This window comes from Gymnoscopelus microlampas (genome assembly GCF_963454915.1).
Source record: "Gymnoscopelus microlampas genome assembly, chromosome: 2".
Taxonomy (NCBI): Eukaryota; Metazoa; Chordata; class Actinopteri; order Myctophiformes; family Myctophidae; genus Gymnoscopelus; species Gymnoscopelus microlampas.
In genome coordinates, this window is record NC_139939.1 from 16,160,274 (window position 1) to 16,180,366 (window position 20,093).

General features: G+C 40.6%; 1 protein-coding gene across 1 annotated transcript in view; it reads right to left on the reverse strand.

Annotated features, from left to right (window-relative positions):
- LOC311063568 (glutamyl-tRNA(Gln) amidotransferase subunit B, mitochondrial-like) overlaps nt 1–19,962 on the reverse strand; it is a 33,361-nt gene extending 13,399 nt beyond the window's left edge. The window contains exons 1-6 of the mRNA XM_084083061.1: nt 19,818–19,962; nt 18,228–18,381; nt 17,348–17,461; nt 6,698–6,896; nt 5,056–5,178; nt 3,861–3,974 (exon numbers count right to left, since the gene is read on the reverse strand). Of these exons, the coding sequence (XP_083939187.1) occupies nt 3,861–3,974; nt 5,056–5,178; nt 6,698–6,896; nt 17,348–17,461; nt 18,228–18,381; nt 19,818–19,930 (817 nt within the window). The 5' untranslated portion in view covers nt 19,931–19,962. The remainder of the gene's footprint in view (nt 1–3,860; nt 3,975–5,055; nt 5,179–6,697; nt 6,897–17,347; nt 17,462–18,227; nt 18,382–19,817) is intronic.
- Nucleotides 19,963–20,093: the final 131 nt, after the last annotated feature.

Sequence of the window (20,093 nt, forward strand, 5' to 3'; positions counted from 1 at the left end):
ACATCTAATATAATACAGTGATGTTGTTAGGTTTTCAATAAAGTGGGTCCTGAGACCCACTAATCTTAGATTAGATGTTGGCCTATTTGACATTGATGCCTATAACATTAACGAGTGTCAACGAGTGTCAGCTGGACACAGACACACACACCTGCCCTCTGCAGTGCTCTGAAAGTGACTTGAGTCTGTCTCATTTCTCTCCAAAAGCCCTTGAATATAATGGAATATGATTAAGGATTACTGTGATTATGGTAAGCTCACATTTCATATGCCACACACCATACAGTAAGAACTCCTGTAACTTATTTAAAAAAAACGTTTTTTTACCGATATTTTCCATTCACATTTTTATGCTAATATCGGCCGATAATATCGGACATCCCTAGTTTTAGTCATCATAGCTTAGTTTTTATTTCGTTATCGTCATTGAAAATAGGTAGTCGACCAACATTTTATCGTCATAGTTTCAGTCAACAACAAAATTAACACTACTACGCAAAATGTCCACTAGCACTTACAGTATGTACACACAGGCTTCTGTGGTGGATATCAAACATCTGCTGGGACACGCTGGCACGCCGCGAGTCTCTGACTGGCTGCCGCTGGCTTTTTAACACTGTGATAAATGATGCTTTCATCTTTGACTCTTAAATACCGTTTCAGCAGCACGCCCGCTCGACTTTGACAGAACATCATCAATAAATAATGTGAACGAAGCATTGTGAGATGTCAGACCAGGTTTTAAACACACTTCTGTTGAACCTGAATGTACTGTTAAAAAGCCAGTTTTTGGGGCTTGTTCGCCGGCCCTGGAATGAAACTCTCAGATGAGTGTTGACAGCAAATCCATGCCTTTTGAATGAGTATCTGTACCGATGGTAATTCGCCGGGCGCAGAGTTCTGTCTGAATTATGTCAGCCATAATCGTAACTCTACGCCTCGCCGGTTACTGTCAAAACTAACTAACCTCCCTGCCTTGGGGTCTCTTTATAAAGCTTCTCCTTCTTGTTAAGTTAAGTTAAGTTAAAAGAACTAAAATAATAATAAAATAGAATAAAAACTACATATTCCAACTGAGGCAGGTAGGTCAGGTTCAAAGAATGTCACAAAGTAAAAAAAAAAAGAAAAAGTCAAAAAGAACCTCAAAAGTTTATACAAAAGTCGTTTTTGGTTCACTTCGGTGCAATGGCTGGAAGACGATTCAAATAGACTCAGACAGATTATAGACAGTATTTGTGAGTGTGTGCGTGTGTTTGTTACGTCTCTTTGGCTGTGCCAGTGCGTCTTATCTTTGACTCCCCCAGTTTGACTCGTAGCGCACGCATAATTACCCATCAGCCTGTGGGTCTTCCGCCAAGCGATTGTTTCCCAGTGAGACAGTGTGAACGTCAAACAGTGCAAGCTCATTGCCTACTGCGTTGTGTGTCTGTTTCTTGATCCTTGCCTTGTGTGTTCACTCAACCAGCTTAAGACCCAATGGGTTGGAACAGTGTTCAATACACACTCCCTAAATAACTGCCACACTTCTACGCGTACACACACACACACACACACACGTACGCACGCACGCACGCACGCACGCACACACCTATTTTAACCCATTAAGGACCTGAGGCCGATTCTACAAATGCCTTCTAAATCAGTGGTTCTCAAACCTTTTTGTGTACAGGACCCCCAAAATGATACGTATTTGGCCGCGGACCCCCCAACTGATAATGTAAAATACAAGTTTAGCACCACACAAATTAGTTATAACATAGCTGTAAGTAACAGCTCAATATTTACACAACTTCTTAAGCAGCACTAAAGTCTCCCTGCAACTTTTACTTCAACACATTCATTGAAAATAATGAACGACTCCATCCGCGCCAACGCACGTTGTGAGACAGATTACATGCATTGGATATTTATGGTTATGCTAACATTTACAGTATGAAGAAGTCCCACAGGATGAGCAAGACGGGCCTGACCTTGATAATGTGATGCAAGAGGGTGTAATAGTTAGGCCATATAACCCAGAATAGTTTTATGTAAATAGAGCCAAACCATTCCCCACTACATGCGCTCACTCCTCCACCATTAGATAGTCCAATGTACAAATACATCCCTCATGAACTAGATGATTTGTTAAGACTGAATAAAATATGTTCACATTTCGAATCGTTCTTTTTTTTTTTACGGGTTATTCAAATAATGACAGCCCAAGCCTAACGTTTATTTAAGACCTATTAAGACCTGAGGCAGATTCTACAAATGTCTTCTAAATCCAAACAGTTTTCTGAAAAACGTAATGCTGCTATAATATCAGTGGTGCTCCAACCTTTTCATGTCAAGGACCCCAAGAATGATATGTATTTGGCCGCGGACCCCCATCTCAAAGTATTTTGTTTCAGGGACCCCCAGAAGCAAAGATTTGAGTTAAAAATGTTCGCTTGAAAGAATATATATTCAAAGATTTGCACATATTTTCCACATTTTTTCAAAAATAGCAGATCTACAAGCTCATAGCACGCTTGGTGCAGCGCTACGAGCTTGTATATCTGCTATTTTTGAATAGCCAAAGTGTAAAATAATGCTTTTTAGCTCAAATCTAAAAATGACACAGATGCGTTCCCGGTCTTAAAGGGTTAAAGTCACTGAATAAGATATACATTCTAAATTGTGAACCATAAAACTACAATCAGTAAATAGTCATATTGATGTCAAGTTAATTCATACATTTATAAAAAACAATAATGATAAAAAAATGAGGACCATTTCTGTCTACTTGCTACTGCATACCATATAATTGAAAAAGAACAAGAAAAGAAAAGAAAACAACAAAAGTCCACAGCCCAGCTCTGAGACACAGAGCAAGTAGACCATCTTACAATGAGCTTTACTGAGAACCAATTATATGAAGATATAATAAGGTTGGAAATGGGTGAAGAGCTGCAGCCATTATGTTTCTGGGTTATCATTGTCGAGTGAATGTGTTGACGCCTATATCTTAATTGAATGAGTATATCTTTACTCATTCAATCGATTGACTCTTGCATCATTTTATGCGACTATACATTACTTTAAGCACTACTAGCTAGGACATAGCCTATTATTTAATAGTCGTGGTGCAACAGAATTTAGTATCTAGCTACAGTACTAAGCTCTAGTAGGGACTGCCCTAAAGCCTGATTTAGTGCAGTCCCTATTAAAAGCTCTACAAACTTACAACGTGGCTACTTTAAGCTATTTTTGATTTCTTTTAAAGTATACAACAGGGCTTAAAGGGATATTTCACTTTAAAACATGTTTGGGGTCTTTTTTAACATATACTCTGGCTTTTGTGAGCACCCCAGACAGTTTTTAAGTTGCTTGATTCAGCAGATTTGAGATATTTGACATTCATTTGATCAGACACACCCCCTTCCTACATATCAAACATCTAAATACTGAATCAAGAAACTCAAAAACTGAATTGAAACTAAGTGAAATATCCCTTTAACCCATAAAAACCGGGAAAGCATCCGTGTCATTTTAGATTTTTGCGTTGGCCGTTCAAAAATACAGTATCTGCTATTTTTGAACATTTTTTAAAAATCTTAAAAGAATTACTAAAAAGTTTGAGAACTACTGATTTAGAAGGCATTTGTAAAGAATCGGTCTCAGTACAGGCCTTAATGGGTGGTTATAACCAGGAAAAGACAACACTTGTGTGATATTACGATATCCAAAATCCCAGGCAATATCTAGTCTTATACTTGTATCACAATATCACTAATCTCAATATATTGCCCAGCCTTAGAAGTTGGGTAAAGGGGGGCACTTGGATTCATAAATAAATTAAAGGGGGTACTAAAGAACCCCGAGTCTAGAACACTGACCTATAGCTTTGGACAGGAAGCGGGCACTGTTGATGTTCTTCACCTCCGTCCTGGTGCCCAGAGGTTCTCCTGGCCTGTGGATGGACACGTTGGCGTCCACTCTGAGCTGTCCCTCTGAGGAGCATATAGATGCAGCATGAGAGGCAACACAAGCACTGCAGAGATCAGAACATCGCTGTGGCATGGAGAGACGGTGGTCTCAAAGATAATGGATAAAATCTCACGACTGAATTTCTTTTGTCCTAATATGAGATTTGTGAATGTAGCCCCCCACACACTAGCACTGTGTTTCATAAACAATTTGCACAATGGTAGAATTATGTGTTTTGGTAGCCATACAGCCAATAAAATGCCAGGTGCTTGCTTTTATGAAATATCTGAGATCATTAGGATTTTCTAGAAGATTGAACATTCTACTGCTAGTTTGACCCCTTCAAATAATCTTAAAATAACTAATAACCGAAAATAGACTATCTACAAGCTTACAACATGTACTGTAAGCTTGTAGATAGTCTATTTTCGGTGCATGTCATGCTTCCATAGAAGACATGCTGACTTCTACGGAATCCAAATGACTGAAATCAGAACTTTAATCCATGCTGTCTGGTAGAAACCTTTTATCAGCATATTTCACCGTTTCCCCCCCATAAATCAATGGCCTATTTTATACTCCGTCATATGATAGTGTTGTGTAAAAGTAGTCAATCTACAAGCTCACAATGCCTCGCATGAGCGACGTGTTGTGAGCTTGTAGGTCAGCTATTTTACCTACGGTATTTTGGTTGGTTAAGTCAGTCTGTGGGTTTTATGAATATTTAACCAATGATGTTTTTTAAAAGTGTTTTTTAAATACAAGGTTTCTACCCGACAACAACGATATAATAAGTGTATTTGCTCCATACCAATCCAACACTTTGCTGCTTGTACCCGTATGAGGGAGTGACAAATAAAATAGTTCTTGATCATTGAGTAAGACAGGAGAGACAAACAAACAGAGACAAATGGAGAGAGAGAGAGACAGACAAATGGAGGGAGGAGAGAGAGAGAGAGAGAGAGAGAGAGAGAGAGAGAGAGAGAGAGAGAGAGAGAGAGAGAGAGAGAAGCAGACAGAAAGACAAACTGAGATGGAGAGAGAAGGAGAGAGACAGAAGCAGACATGGAGCAGTGTTTAAACAAACAGAGTGTGTGTTCCTACCAGACATGTTGCCCTGACAGGTGCCCAGAGCCTGCAGGATGAGCTGCAGCTCTCTGACAGCGGCCGCAGCCTCCTCCCCACAGCTCATATCTGGCTCCATCACCAGCTCCATCAGGCCCACTCCTGACACGAACACACACGCACAGTGCAGGGAAGAAGGTGTCCGGTGAGATTAGTTTTCTTTTCTCCTCAGAGGCGAGTCGTCTAGGCCAGGGGTTCTCAAACATTTTCACGCCAAGGAACCCCCACATGAATATGTATTTTACCCCCATCTGAAAATATTTTGTGCCGATTTTTCAAAAGTAGTAGATCTACAAGCTAGTGCGGCACAAAGTGATGCGCTATGAGCTTGTAGATCTGCTAGATTGCCAAAGTATTAATAAAATGGTACCCCGCAAAGACCCTTGGTCACTTTGAGACCATCCGTCGACGCACGCGCACACCTACCCACACACACACGCTCTTTCCCACTGCAAGAGTTAAGTGAGCCATGCTTTAAGGTATTTTCACGGGTTCTTAATTTTTTCCGGCTCGGTTTCAGATAAGGTTCTCAGAAGCTAATTTGGGCACTGCTCAGGATGTGGTACTAATCCTGAGCTCTGGGACGGTATACTTTAAAACATTTTCGAAAATGTTGTGAGCTCGTAGTTTGTTTTTTACGTACCTCCTCCTTCCTGGGAGATTCTGGTTATATTGGAAACAAAAACTATCATTCATTCTTTCTTTTTTTCTTTCTTTCCAATTTTTTGTACCATTGCTTTGCTGTCAGGGCTGGTGCTCTATTGGAACATTGCTTTTGTTTTGTCTGGACATTATATTCCGGCCTGCTTTTTTTAATGCCAGCCTGTTGGAACATATTTTGAAGATTGACCTTCTGAATGTGTTCTTTTGGAACTTCATATTTTGTAGGCGCTCAACTAGCCTAATTGCAATTGTTTGAGATTGTTTTGCATAATTGTTTCCAAGTTGAAAAATGTTCATACATTTTCAAACATTTTGTGTGTGCTATTGAACACCCTTTACGTCCGTGTGTGGGTTTTACAAATATTGAACCAATGAAAAGTATTAAAAAGCACTTCTGACTAAAGCTTCTAACTCCATTGGATCCTCAAACTGTCAGTCAAACCACCTAACTCCAACTTGTGGAGTTAAGTGGTTTGTCCATCATTGATGAGAATGAGGAAGTCAGACGGAAAAAACCCAATCTCCACATTAATGGTCAAAAACCTCCTGACTCCACTTGAGCTGTACTTGGGTAAAGTGATGATAATATAAGGACACATTCAAGTATCTGACAAATGTATAAAAGTCACCATACCAACTTTGATGAGGCAGTATTGTGTCGTTCTAAAAACGTTTATATTAAAAAAAAAAAAAAAAAAAAGTTTTAAAAAAGTTAATATTTTGGACACTGGTTTCTGCCTGACAGCAGAGATATTTAAGTTATTAAGCAATTTTTGATCACAATGCCTACATTATTATGTTCCAATGGTCAATGCCAAAAACACAATTAAATCGTTAATCGCAATTATTTCTATGGCAATTAATTGTCATCTTACATTTTTGTAATTGTGACAGCCCTACCCTCAAACTTCAGCTTCAACTTCACGTTGGTGGGTGAAATTGGTGGTACAACAGTTACCTGCTCTGTTCAGGTCTATGAGAGTCTGGCTGCGGTGGTCGTCGTGCAGACTCTTGCCGCTGTCCTGTTCCAGCTGGATCTGCTTGATGCGGACAGACTTGGTGATGACCTGGCTCCTCTTCTTGCCTCCCAGGTGGCTGTAGGTCAGTGAGCCGTCCACAGCAATGGGCCGACGCTGCTGGGTGATCTGGTAGCCGGCCTGAAGGAGCAGAGGATAACCTGGTTTTTGATTTAATTGGGAGATGAGGTTCTTTGAACATATAAACTCCTCAAATTGTGGTCCATTATTTCTCACCTTCAATAATACTAATTGGTATTGTGTTTTATATCGTTGTTGTCGTTGATTAGTCACCTTTACAACGAGGCAGCAACACAGCTAAACGTGTGGGTAGTGCCCCCAAAAGATTTGCCAAAATCCCCCAGTATGCCTCTGTTGGTAATCACTCTCGTTTTGAGCGACCTGTCGGCACACACCCGTGCCAGTCACAGGTGTGTGACTGACACATGAGCATTGCGCTATCCTTACAACGAGTTATACCTCGACCGAAAAGGTTCCTTGTTCAATTCCCCGCATTGGCAGGAAAAATCTGGATGGAGAAGCGAATGGCCACCACTTTCCCAACACCGCTGAAGTGGAGCTGCTCAATGGCCAACAGTATAAGACTGTGGTTGTACTGGGCAGTTACCAGGTACCAGGTTTTAATGTGTAGGGCCTTGCTGAAAAAGAGTAGTCATGCTCAGGATACCTACCCTGGGTACAAATGGTGGTGGTGATATGGTTGCGTGGTATCAGTGACTGGGCCTTTGAAATGCCCTGGTACTGCACTGGACATCTGGTTTATGAGTAGAGTTTCTTATACAAGGGATAGTGATTTATGTGTGAAATGATAATCCCCTATTCTCCTGCTAGACACTGCGATCAGGCTTATTAATCTTGATAATCAGTGCTGACTGTGGAACAACGCCCTCCCTCCCTGGTGAACTCAGTCTGGCAAGTTCTGTGTCACCTCTTCAATCCCTTCTCACACAGTTGCTTGTAACATTTTTTTTTTTTTTTAACGGTTCACTTTTAATCCGAACTGAGCTGAACCCCCACCACTCGCTGCGGCGGTTTGTTGACTCTGTCTATGTACTGTACAAGCCTTTAAGATATTGTGTAAATCTATGGGCTCAAAAAGCACTATCCACCGACCGTTTATTGACTCAGAAAGAGACAAAACAGCGGTGGCTTAAGTCGGCGGCATGGATCCTCGCTAGACGTGAGACGAGGTGTGTCAATTAAAGCTCGACAGTGGCTGTTGGCACGGCGCTCGGAATCATTATGCGGCGCTGGAGTGTTGCCACACCGCTCTCTAAGGCTCAAGCCTGATTTATACTTTAGCTGTGCACCGTGTATCGCAGTGGTTCTCAAAAGGGACCTCCAGAAGCAAAGATTTGAGTTAAACATTTTTGCTTTGAATATATTATATTCAATTTGCACAAATGTTCACGATTTTTCTAAAATAGCAGATGTACAAGCTCATAGCACGGCATGAAATGACGCGCATATGAGCTTGTATATCTGCTTGTATATCTGCTATTTTTGGACAGCCAAAGTAGAAAATGTGGTTAAAATGATTGTGAAGCCATATTAACACATTTTGCTGGAGACCCCGTGGGGTGGACCCCCACTTAGAGAACCACTGGTGTATCGCACTCAAAATAGGCGATCTACAAGCTCACAATGCGTCCCAGGCGCGACATGTCGTGAGCTTTTAGATCCGCTATTTTTCAGTGTGAGACAAATTGGCGAGCGACTTGAGTATAAACCAGGCACTCACAGAGGCTAAGGGATCTAAATATTTCATCCGCTCCTCCTCCACCCCTGGGGTAGCGAGCAACTCGCCGAGTTATTGCTCGTTGACTGCGTTGCTACAGCAACAGCATCGCAGGAGACTAAACACATTAATTATACTTTTAGACTTATTGGCGTGCTAAGGGATGAGGTGGGAGTGTGAGGGCAAGGGGCGAGGGAATGCCGATTAGTCTGACATTCTGCATATTGTACCTGATCTGCATATCGTTGCTGTCGGGCGGAAACCTTGTATCTCCATATTTATTAATTTTTTCGTAAATTACTTAGTCACACTACAATGTCAGTAAAAACAGTAGCAAAAACGCGTTGCGGTGCAATTCATTGAGCTTGTAGAACTGCTATTGTTGTTATCTTTGAAAAACATTTGAAGTGAAAGCGCTTAAGCGTGTCTGTGGGTTTTATGAATATTGAACCAATTAACAAGAGACTAAATAATAACTACATTGGATCACAGGTTATTTTTTTTCCCCATTTCCTGAAAAAGTAACAGTTTTGGACATACAGGGTTTTTGCCCAACAGCGACGATCTGATAAACAAATCCCTCAACGTGCATGTTGTCTTCCTCAGGAGGCAGAAACCTCTTATCCCTACATTTTAACGTTTAGTGTTTTTTCCAAAATCAATGCCCTATACTTGATATACTACAGCTTCACACAAAAGTATAAAAAGTAGCAGATCAAGCTCTAAACGCGGTGCGAAGCGACACGTTTAGAGCTTGTAGATCTGCTACTTTTGAATATGACTCCTGAAAAGTAACAGTTCTGGACATATATGAGGTTTCCACCCGACAAGAGACGATGTAAGAGGGGCATTGGTTGCAGTGGTGGAAAAAGTACTCACATTTCTTACTTAAGTAAAAGTATCAATACTGCATTGTAGAAATACTCTGTTACAAGTGAAAGTCCGGAATTCAAAATGTACTTGAATAAAAGTACAAAAGTATTGGTATCAAAATGTACTTAAAGTACCAAAAGTAAAAGTATTAAAATGTTTGAAAATAGCCGATCTACAAGCTCACAACGCGTCGCATCGCGACGCGTTGTGAGCTTGTAGATCTGCTATTTTCAAATGGCCAAGGTATAAAATAAGGCTAAAGTGGTCAATGTATGCTTTATAATATAATAATTTATATCTGCAAAGTAACTGGTAACTAAGGTTTTCAAATAATTGTAGTGGAGTAAAAGTACAATATTTGCCTCTGAGATGTAATGGAGCAGAAGTGAAAGTATTGGAAATTGGAAATACTTAAGTAAAGTACAAATATCTCAAAATTGTACTTAAGTAAATGTACTTAGTTACTTTCCACCACTGATTGGTTGACATTTGGCTTTTCTAATTCATGCTTCATCGCACAAACCTTTCCACACGTGTCACTCAACAACAGAATGACATACTTTGGGTTGTGTAATGAAGTATAAATCATCGTTTAGTTCATTCTGTTCACAATGAGAAAGCGTAACACATATGGCCTCTAGTTTGTGGGCGTTAAGCGTTAATGTGTATCGATGGATTTTCATTGCAGGTTGGACACACAGCAGCAGCAGCACCCGTACAGCTGGCGGTAAAGGACACAAAAAAAAGGGATTGCCGTCTATTGCATTTTATTTCACCATTTTATCCCCATCCAGTGTATGTGGTTCTCTACGTAAAGGGGAAGAGGGATATCATATTTGTTTAAGCCGGTTAGATATTGCCGTCATTAATCACACTTTCACACTGTCAATGGAATATACTGCTGACACGCCCATGTCAGGAATGACAGCCATATCCCCAGTGGCAGTTTAAACCAGTTTTTTTTAAACCAATTTTTCTCCCCAATTTAGTCGTTATGCCAATTAATTCCTCCCCACACGCTGTTGTATCCTACTGGCTCACCTGCCAGTGAGGAGCCCCCACCGGGAGGACGTTGAGCCTTAGTCCTACTCATCCTCCTACTCCTCCCGCCTAACACTCCCTGCTGACAGACAGGTGCCACCCCAGCCCGTAGGAGTAAGTAAGCTTTGCCGAGCCATGTGACGAAGGAGTCACATGGCTGTTGGAGCCTATCTCCTGTTGACGCTGAGAGAAAAGCAGGAAGGCATTGGGTCCCATTTTTATAGTCTTTGGTATGACCCAACCTCATGGTCTCAGGGCAGACATTCTAATCACAAGGCCACTGAGCTGGTTAGGAGTCGTTGCTTCCCTACCCCGAACACGGGTCAACAGTGTTCGTATAATACAGTAGATGCTCGACAAAGCCGGATCCACCACGATGGATTCGAACCCACAACCTCCGCGGTGGTGGGCAGGCACTTCACCACTGCGCAACCCAAGCTCCCCTGGTTGAAACCTGATTTGTACGTCGTCGTGCAATGGTGTCGACGACGTATACTTTGAGCCAAAGTGCATTAAGGAACTGCAGTCAACTAGAACAAAACACTGGCCTGAGTCGTTAAGAGACCCAATGCGGCAGTTTCAACCTAGAGGCCCACAGTAAAAGCACGTTAAAATTTAAACACAGTAATAAAACGAGATAATATTTTAAAAAGAACAAAAATAAAAATGTAGCTATCATTTAACACATAGCAGGCAGGAACTGAAAACAAGCTCCATGGCAGTCATGTAAACAAACACATCAAACATGTAATGGCCTGGTTTCTGCCTTTTACTCGCCCCCACATGCGTTGTCAATGTCAGTGAAAACATGGCCTATGTTCCAGTTCTCGCAAACGGCTGTTTATAGTTTATGCACACATACAGATGCAGCACATTAAGGCAGCTCGTTATGGCTAGAGGACCATTTGCATTTCCAGACCTTTGCTGTTAATGAGGGGAAAGCTATGTTTGCCTCAGACAGGAAAATACTCCTAAACAGACCTAAATCAAGTCTCTTGCGCAGCCAATCACACCGCACGGCACTTCTTCAGCCCTAACAAGCACTGATCTGAACGTCTCCCTGATTTCTTGACATTTAAAACGGAATTTACTCTTTGGCACGAACGCACGCACACACCTCAATTCTGCACCTTCTACATAAATGGTACTATGACTGTCTGTGCAAATACTGTGTTTCAACAGGCTCATTTCTCAACCTTTCTGGGTCAAAAACCCAGGAAAGGGGATATAACCAGAACTACAACCATTTGAATAATATACACACAGTACATAATACTAGTGGATGTAGCCTATATATGAATGTGTATGCTGCTATGTGAACTATATACTGCTACCCTTCAGTATGTCTGATCTCTGATTACACTTGATGTAGAGTCAATACAAGTGCAATAATTCAATTACTTATTCATAGAGCGTACACTTTCATTATTTATCTACATGTTGCTACACCAGCCTCTGTATTATAGAGGCTGATACAGCAACAAGAACAGATAAATACAGAGACAATACAACACTGTATACATTATTCATATTAAACTATTGACTTTCTTTGTTAGGTTTTTATTATTGTTTACATTACTCACTTATTCAATCATTACACCATTCTAATTGGCAGCCTACATAAAAGTTGTGGTGGTTTTCTCGAAGGTAGATCTCTTTTTTTGGGGTGCTTTTTACAATTTGTTCTCCCCAATTTAGTCTTCTTTGTTTTGCCAATGAATTCCTCCCCACACACATTTGTGTGTTATCACTGCTGTTGTATCCTACTGACTCGCCTGCCAGTAAGGAGCCCCCACCGGGAGGACGTAGATCCTTCGGCCTACTCCTCCCGCCCAACACTCCCTGCTGACAGGTGCCGCCCCAGCCCGTAGGATTACATGCAGTGATATCACGCTCCCCCGCCTGACTTCCCTCCTCTGAACACCAATTGTGTTCGTATAGAGACGCACAACGCAGGCACAGCGCCACCCGAGCATCTATTCGATGGTAGATCTCACCAGCTTTGGAAAACGGTCTCATGCCCGAAAAGGTTGTCCACCCCTCCTCTATAGCAGTGTTTTTTTGTGCCCAACAAGGTACGCCAATGAGCACACCTGTATTCATAACGAAAAATCTACAGGCTCACAACGCATCACGACGTTTTCTGAGATTGAGCAATTTGTTGAGAATTTGTGAAAGAAATATGGTGAAAATTTCATTACAGGCGAAAAGTTAAAACAAAAAAAAATCACCTCCAAAATCAGGAAGCCGGATTGAAAGATGTTTTTTTTTTAGCAGCCATCCACTGGATTAAGCTGAAACTGAATTTCCCCCACCGAAATTAACAAAAGTCTTCCCTCCTCCTGCAAGAGGAGGGGGAAAATGCAAGATCATTATAAGATCAATGGTATGTGAGTGAAAGTGAGACCAAAATGATCTGACACTTCTTTTGTATTGTATTAATTATTGGATGGAAGCCCAGAGCCTACACAGTAAAATATGTGGTGTTCATTTATCCACTTGTAACTCCGATACAGTATACGCTGTCAGGACCCTGCACCGAGAGCTATATAGGTGCCTGACAAACTGCCTGGTGATAAAAGTTTTTGCTATTCAACCGCGCCTCTGCCTGCCATCACCAAGTAACTGCTACTCCCCTCCCCTACACTTGCACCGTGCCTCACAAAGAGATTAATTACACTCATTAAACAAACGTCAACGATTCCATATCCATGCCCGCGTCTGTTTATTTGAAAACTTAATATTTCAAGAAAATTGTAATTACGTGCTCGCGCCGGTAGATTAGTGTGGAGTCACTGGGGCATGTTATTAAAGAGCTGTTATAAAAACTTTACATGCATGTCCCTGCCTGCCGTCTCATTTCAAACAAGGAACGGCAAGTCAGCGGGAGCCGCATTAATCATTTAATGAGCATCGGCCGCATGCCGCAGAAATGTAATCAGCGATTTATAGTTGCATATATCAATAATGCACAACTCGATTTGGGTGTATAAGTTTTGACTGGATTAATTTCTCTGCGCCCCTTGGTGTTGATTAATTTTTACAGACGTGGATTATATTTCAGATCTTGGGCCTAATGTGGAAGTCTCCCATTATTACCGGCCTAAATTAAACCGCCTCTGTATGACTGCTCATCATCAGGCTGTTTAACGCAACACTGGATCAGACAACTCTTTACTGAGCAGCAGAAATGTGCAGCGACGCACACCCGAAGTCGCCGCAAATCGCTGACTGGATCAACAGGCATTACGGTGCACAAACAATGGATTACAAATGTAAATATGGACACATGGCAAACAGAATGGAACACCGCCCCATACACCCACACCCAATAGAAGAAGAAGAAAGAAAAGGAAATCAAATCATGTGGAACAGCGAGGCTTCTATGAGGATCTGGGACTTCATGTGGTCAACTTGTGTCGTCACTTGTCAGTCATCTGTGACATACTAGGGGTGTGCCGACTAATTTCACGATACGATACACGATATTGGGCTCACGATATCGATACAATACGATATATGACACTTTTTTATTATGAAAATATATGGGGGGGAAAGCAATTGCAAACAAATACTTCTGTTTTTGCATTATTATTTTGCATAATTAATCTTTTTTTCATTTTTTTTTTCAAAAACGCGGAAACGATACATAATCATGAAAACGTATCGCGATATATCGCGGGACGATATATCGGCACACCCCTATGACATACTGTATCTATATTCACAATGAATGTCTGAGGATTCATTATTAGCTTATTTTGTTTACTGTTTAGACTTATGTACTTATTCCTTCACTGAATCTTGTTTTGTTTCTACTGCAGCTGTGTTGGGTGAGGTCCTCCTATTCCCTCCTGACTGCTGAAACGATCATCAGATATCCCCTCAAGGATCAATAATGTTTTATGTTATCGCTTGTCATTCCTTTCTAGGGAAACACTGAAGCTCTAACTTTGAAGATACAGCAACATTCAGCTGCAATATAAAACAATTAACATTTGCTATGTGTCTACTACTCAGCCAAAGAAACTACCATTTTCAAAAAGACATCAACCAAACAAAAACATGATTTGAGGGGAGAAGGACTTTGCATTCCAATCATTCTGTAGTAGGGACAAATTGACTTTGTTTACCACAATCACTAGGGCTGCAACTATTGATTATTAGCGATTATTCTATCGCTTACTTTTTTGATCAATCAGATAATTGAGAAGTGTGTTTTTTTTAATAATTTTCAATCACCACAAAACGTCTTTTTTTTTTAATAATCTACTAAATCGATTAGTCTGATTAACCACTTAAGCCCTGTTTTATAGTTTGTCATACAGCGGTGTTGCACAAAAATACAGAAAACAGACGATCTACAAGCTCGCATCGCAACGTGCTGTGACTGAGCTTGTAGATTATTTTCGGTGTCAAACAGAAAAGGAAAACAAAAGGAAATTTCAAAATGTCTGCAAAATATGTATTTTTTATAATCGATTAATTCGATTAACTGTGTAAGTCCTACAAAAGAACTTGAGTTGTGAAGGGGTTACAGAAGGGTGAGTTGTGTTCCTGGCTGTAACTGTCTCTTCCTTGCCAAACATGTCAGAATGTCACATTAATGTTGGTGACATTGCCCAGGGGCTCTCAGGGCAAGTGAAGCCTACTCGCCATGCAAGCATTGCATTACTGACAGCAAGGTGTTCCTGGCAAAACACTAGACAGCCGAATGGAAATATGAGAGTGGAAAGCCAATTTTGTCATTATCTCAAATATATCTAGGCTGCTCAGTGCTGTTGAGTGCACACGGTGTGTTTTGTGATGTACCGGTGTTATAAGTCAAATATATTTTAGGCAGACAATGAAAAGCGGCAATCCAGTATTTTTGAGACGAGTGCCTGAGACATTGACATTGATTCAAAGAGTGTTCGTGATCGTTTCTGGCAGTAACATGTATAACCAGTTATTAACCACCAGAGTGAGAATTGTTTACATCAACGGCAACACACTCTGCAGGAACTGTTTGGTGCATCATTAAATCAATATCTGTTACACATTGCAAAAAAATGGATTGGCTGGGATGCTTTTCTGAGTGAGTACAAAATGTAACAAAATGTACCCCTAGTTCCCAGCTGATCTATTTGTACACTCTCGGAGTTAAATTATCAATTTTACTGTGTGCTAATTTCTTTTTTACGACCCAACCATGCTCTGACCATTGGAAGTATGTGAATAAAGGAGAACTGGCTCCAAATTATACCAACAAAGCTATGAAAAGTGCAATGTCCTGTGGCTAATATGAAATGGAGAGGTACACTGAAGGAAATGAGGCAATACGTGGGAACACACTGGCATTTTCTTTTTTAACGGCTTCCTGTGTCATTTGTCTGTATGGGGCAGGAAATGTCATTTTCGCTGCTTCAGCGACATTTTCGCTCACAATTTCCATTAGAGCCCACGGGGATGGGACAGCTGAACGGGAACGTTGTGCTGGGGACGGGGGGGAACAAGGACGGTTCACGACAAAGGAAAAGCAATGATGCAGCACAGCTGTGCGAGACAATGGAGGCTCAATAGCGCTCGCATAATGTAACCAAAACGCTTCACTCATAGCCGTCAAACTTCCCTTCACGTGTGCTCTAATCAGAAAGTTTTATCGAGGAGGTCAAACTCGGGACAACGTGGTGATCACTTGGTTTAGACGTGTGGGACTAGCCAGTCAGCACGTTTGCCCATGGGACAGTCTAATCTAGGGATGTACTCTATGATATCGTTGCTGTCGGGCAGAAACCTCTCATCTCCATAATCTAACTTTTTATGGGGGGGTTTTCTGGTAATTGAATGCCCTACTATGTCATATTATATTGTAATGCAAAAGTAGCAAAACCAGCAGATCTGCAAGCTCAAAACGTGTCACTTTGTGACGTGTTTTGAGCTTGTAGATCTGCAATTCTTTGCTATTTTTGAATTTGAGTCCTGAAAATTAACAGTTTTGGACATAATGACTTTCCATTCGACAGCAACGATTTAAGAGTTTAAAAACACAAGAGTTTTGGTCCTTGGAGATTCATCAGGACAAACGTTTGTTCCAATCTAGCAAATGTATATTTCACCTCTGCCAGAGAAGGCCAGCCCGCTTTATTACCATATAAAATGCAGTGGTGAGTATCATACTTATCGGCAGTAATAAATCTGAGAGCAGAATGATAGACAGAGTCTAAAAGTTGAGGGAGCAGCATTCCTATAAATTAATCCTCCATAATCCATAACAGATAGAAAGCCTGCTTCAACCACCCTCTTTCTGATGATCACTGGGAAGCTGGTTCTATTCCTAAATAAGAAAACCTTTTTTTGCCTCAATTTAATCGCGTAAATGTCATGTGTGCGCATACATGATATTTACACGATTACATTGAGGCAAAAATAAAGGATTTATATAGGAATAGAACCAGCAAATGTACAGTCACAACGCATCGAGACGTGTTGTGAAGTTGAAAGAGTCTAAATAACAAACAAACAGACAAAAGGCGTCAGGAGAGGATCATTACATACATCTATATTCTGACGCAGACGGACACTACTGAAGGCTGGACAGCCAAATTACACATAGGGCTGTCAGTGTGTCACCATTACAAAATGTAAGTCAAATTTAACTAGACCATACCCATCGGGGGATATGAGCACCACACGCGCGTCATGGTCCGCTTGTTTCACGGATTTGGCATCACCAGCGCTTGTTTTACGCACATGGTAATGGTCAATGGCTGTGTGCAGATCAATTGCTCCAGCCACTGAGGAGAACCGGGCAGAACAGATTTTGGCCACAGACAGACAGAGCTGCAGACGTTTTAACATTTGAACATAATGAAAAATAATTGTGATTATCTCATATAATTGCGTTTGAGTAGATAGGCAGGGACTGTGAGCTACTCACTGGCATGTCGGCGTAGAAGTAGTGCTTCCTGTCAAACAGGGACTTCCTGTTGATGGTGCAGTTGAGAGCCAGTGCTGTCATGACTGCTGCTTCAACACACCTTCTGTTGATGACCTGAGGACATAATATACCATCAGATGAGATTAGGGCTGCAAGAGTTAATTTAATCCATTAAGACCGGGAACGCATCAGTGTCATTTTAGATTTATTTGGCTATTCAAAAATAGCAGATATACAAGCTTGTAGATCTGCTATTTTTTTTAAACTCGTGAAAATTTGTGCAAATCTTTGAATATATATATATATACACATACATAAAAATTATGTAAAATAAAAATACTTCTTGATTATTTGATTAATCAAAAACGTAATCTAATTTATAGAATAATTGCTAAGAAAATAATTGCTAGTTTCAGCCCGAGATAAGATAAGATAGACGTGTTGCCATCTCCCATCTGTCTTATCAAGTTACATCAACGAAGGCTTAACAGCCAATTCTGTACTGTACATCCCAGACCTAGGCGACTAAACAAAAGTCACCTAGGTGGTTCCCAAACTGGGCAAATGTATAGATATTTGCCCAGGACCCAAACTAGTGAAAATAGCAGATCTACAAGTTGCGAGCTTGCAGATCTTCTTATTTTCACTACTTCTTAAACATTTGTTTTCCAATTTCTTTGATTATTTTTATTTTATTCATGAACTTGTTTTTGAAAAATGTTTGAATTTGTTTTCAACTAATGAAATTTCAGTTTTTTTTGTGGAAATCTTTAGAAAAACTTTAAAAAAGAATAACACAAAGTAAAGGGATATTCACTCGCGACCCACGAAAATGGATCCGCGATCCACCCATGGGAAACAGTGCTGTAAACAACCTTACCGGTAGAGTGCCGGGTAACGACGCATCAAAGAAGGACACCAGGGAATTTGGTGGTGCCATGAATCGAACCTCAGACCCTGAGAAGAGCTTTGTGTTGGACTGGATCTGTGCATGGACCTCCAGCCCTACCACCGATACCAACTCCTGGGGAGCACTGCAGTACAAATAAGACACACAGAGAAAGATGAGCCAGCACTGAGACTGGACAGAACTAAGTCATATTACTCATTTACATTCAAGATTAAAGAGGGTTTATTTGCCACATGTTGTACTGTACGTGCAGTGAAATGTTGATGAGTGATAATACTCTGCCAGTAATGTCCAGCATATATCAAAACAATGTATAATAATACAAGTAGTAGATGATATAATGTTATAATACAAGGGTAGTCAACAACAGTAACTAATAAAGTGTAAATAGACTAATGTGAAGGCAATTTTAAATAACATTAAGTGTGCAACAACAAAAATATCATATATACAGATCATTTAGAATTTACACATCCCTGCCTTACTGATGGATATTGAAACGAGAGGAAAAATAGAATATAGAATACACAGAATATTAACAGGAGAATGAATTAGCAATATAAAGAATTAGCCTTGAATCAAGACTATCATAGCTGAATTTTATCGAGTCTGACATTTAATACATCTATGATAGTCTTGATCCAAGGCTAATAAATAATATACTTTCATGCAGCAGAATGGTGGGCAAAGTATTATGTGGTGAACTGTGTTGAGCTACTGCAGATACTTTTGATTGATTGATTGAATACTTTATTGACAGTTTGCAAAACAAAAAGCACAGAGGCACAGATTTATACAAAAGGATGCTAAAAGGATAACCCCAAAAAAGACTATGGCTTATTTCCATTGAGGTCCTGTGTATTTATATTATTATATAATGTATAAATTGTAATTATTTATACAATATCTATCATGTACAATGTATATCTATATTAGATATACAATCTATATTATTCAAGGGGGACCAAGCGAAACAGACTAAACTACTAAAGGTAGAGAAATGCATCTCACACGGTCGTCTGGCATACTGTCACGACCGTCATGGATGAACTTCAACGAAGTGTTTGCACGTTCTCCATTTACAACGCGTACATCTACATAAACGTTCAGATTTCAAATATAAAGTGCGTACCCTATGGCCACGGATGTTACAATTATGTACGGGCCTTCAGAAGTACCCGTATATTCCATATTGTTCAATAGAAGCATTTTAATCCGATCGATGGCCATTTTCTCAGTGAGTGTTTTCGCCATAATATCAACTAAGCGACCCTATTGGTTGGGAGGTGTGTTGCACTCTGATACATAACTATGAGAAAATGGCCACCGCACAGATTAAAATGCTTTTTAATGAACAATACGGAAGATACGGGTACTTCTGAGGGCCCGAACATAATTTTAACATCTGAGGCCACGGGGTAAGCACTTTATATTTGAAATTTGAACGTTTATGTAGATGGAAATGGAGAAAGTGCAAACACCAGGTTGAAGTTCTGTTTCAGGGCTACTGACAAGAGTGTGTGCAGTGACAGTCGGTGTTATATTAGTACTTAACTGTACCTTTTTCTTTTCACCTGCGGTTGACTTGTGCACCGTGGAACGGACGTGCCTATTAGCCTGACGACGCACAGACTGTGTAGTTTATTGAACGTAGTTTTAGTATAAAACGTCATTGTTTTGTTGATGTGCAGGACACCAGAGGAGGCTGCCATGTTGCCGATAGAGTTGCCAGGTTTAGAGAGAGAAACAAGCAACCAGGTCTATGAAAATTAGCCCTAAAGAAGCGACCACAGGAGCACGTCGGCTATTTGAAAATAGCAGATCTACAAGCTCACT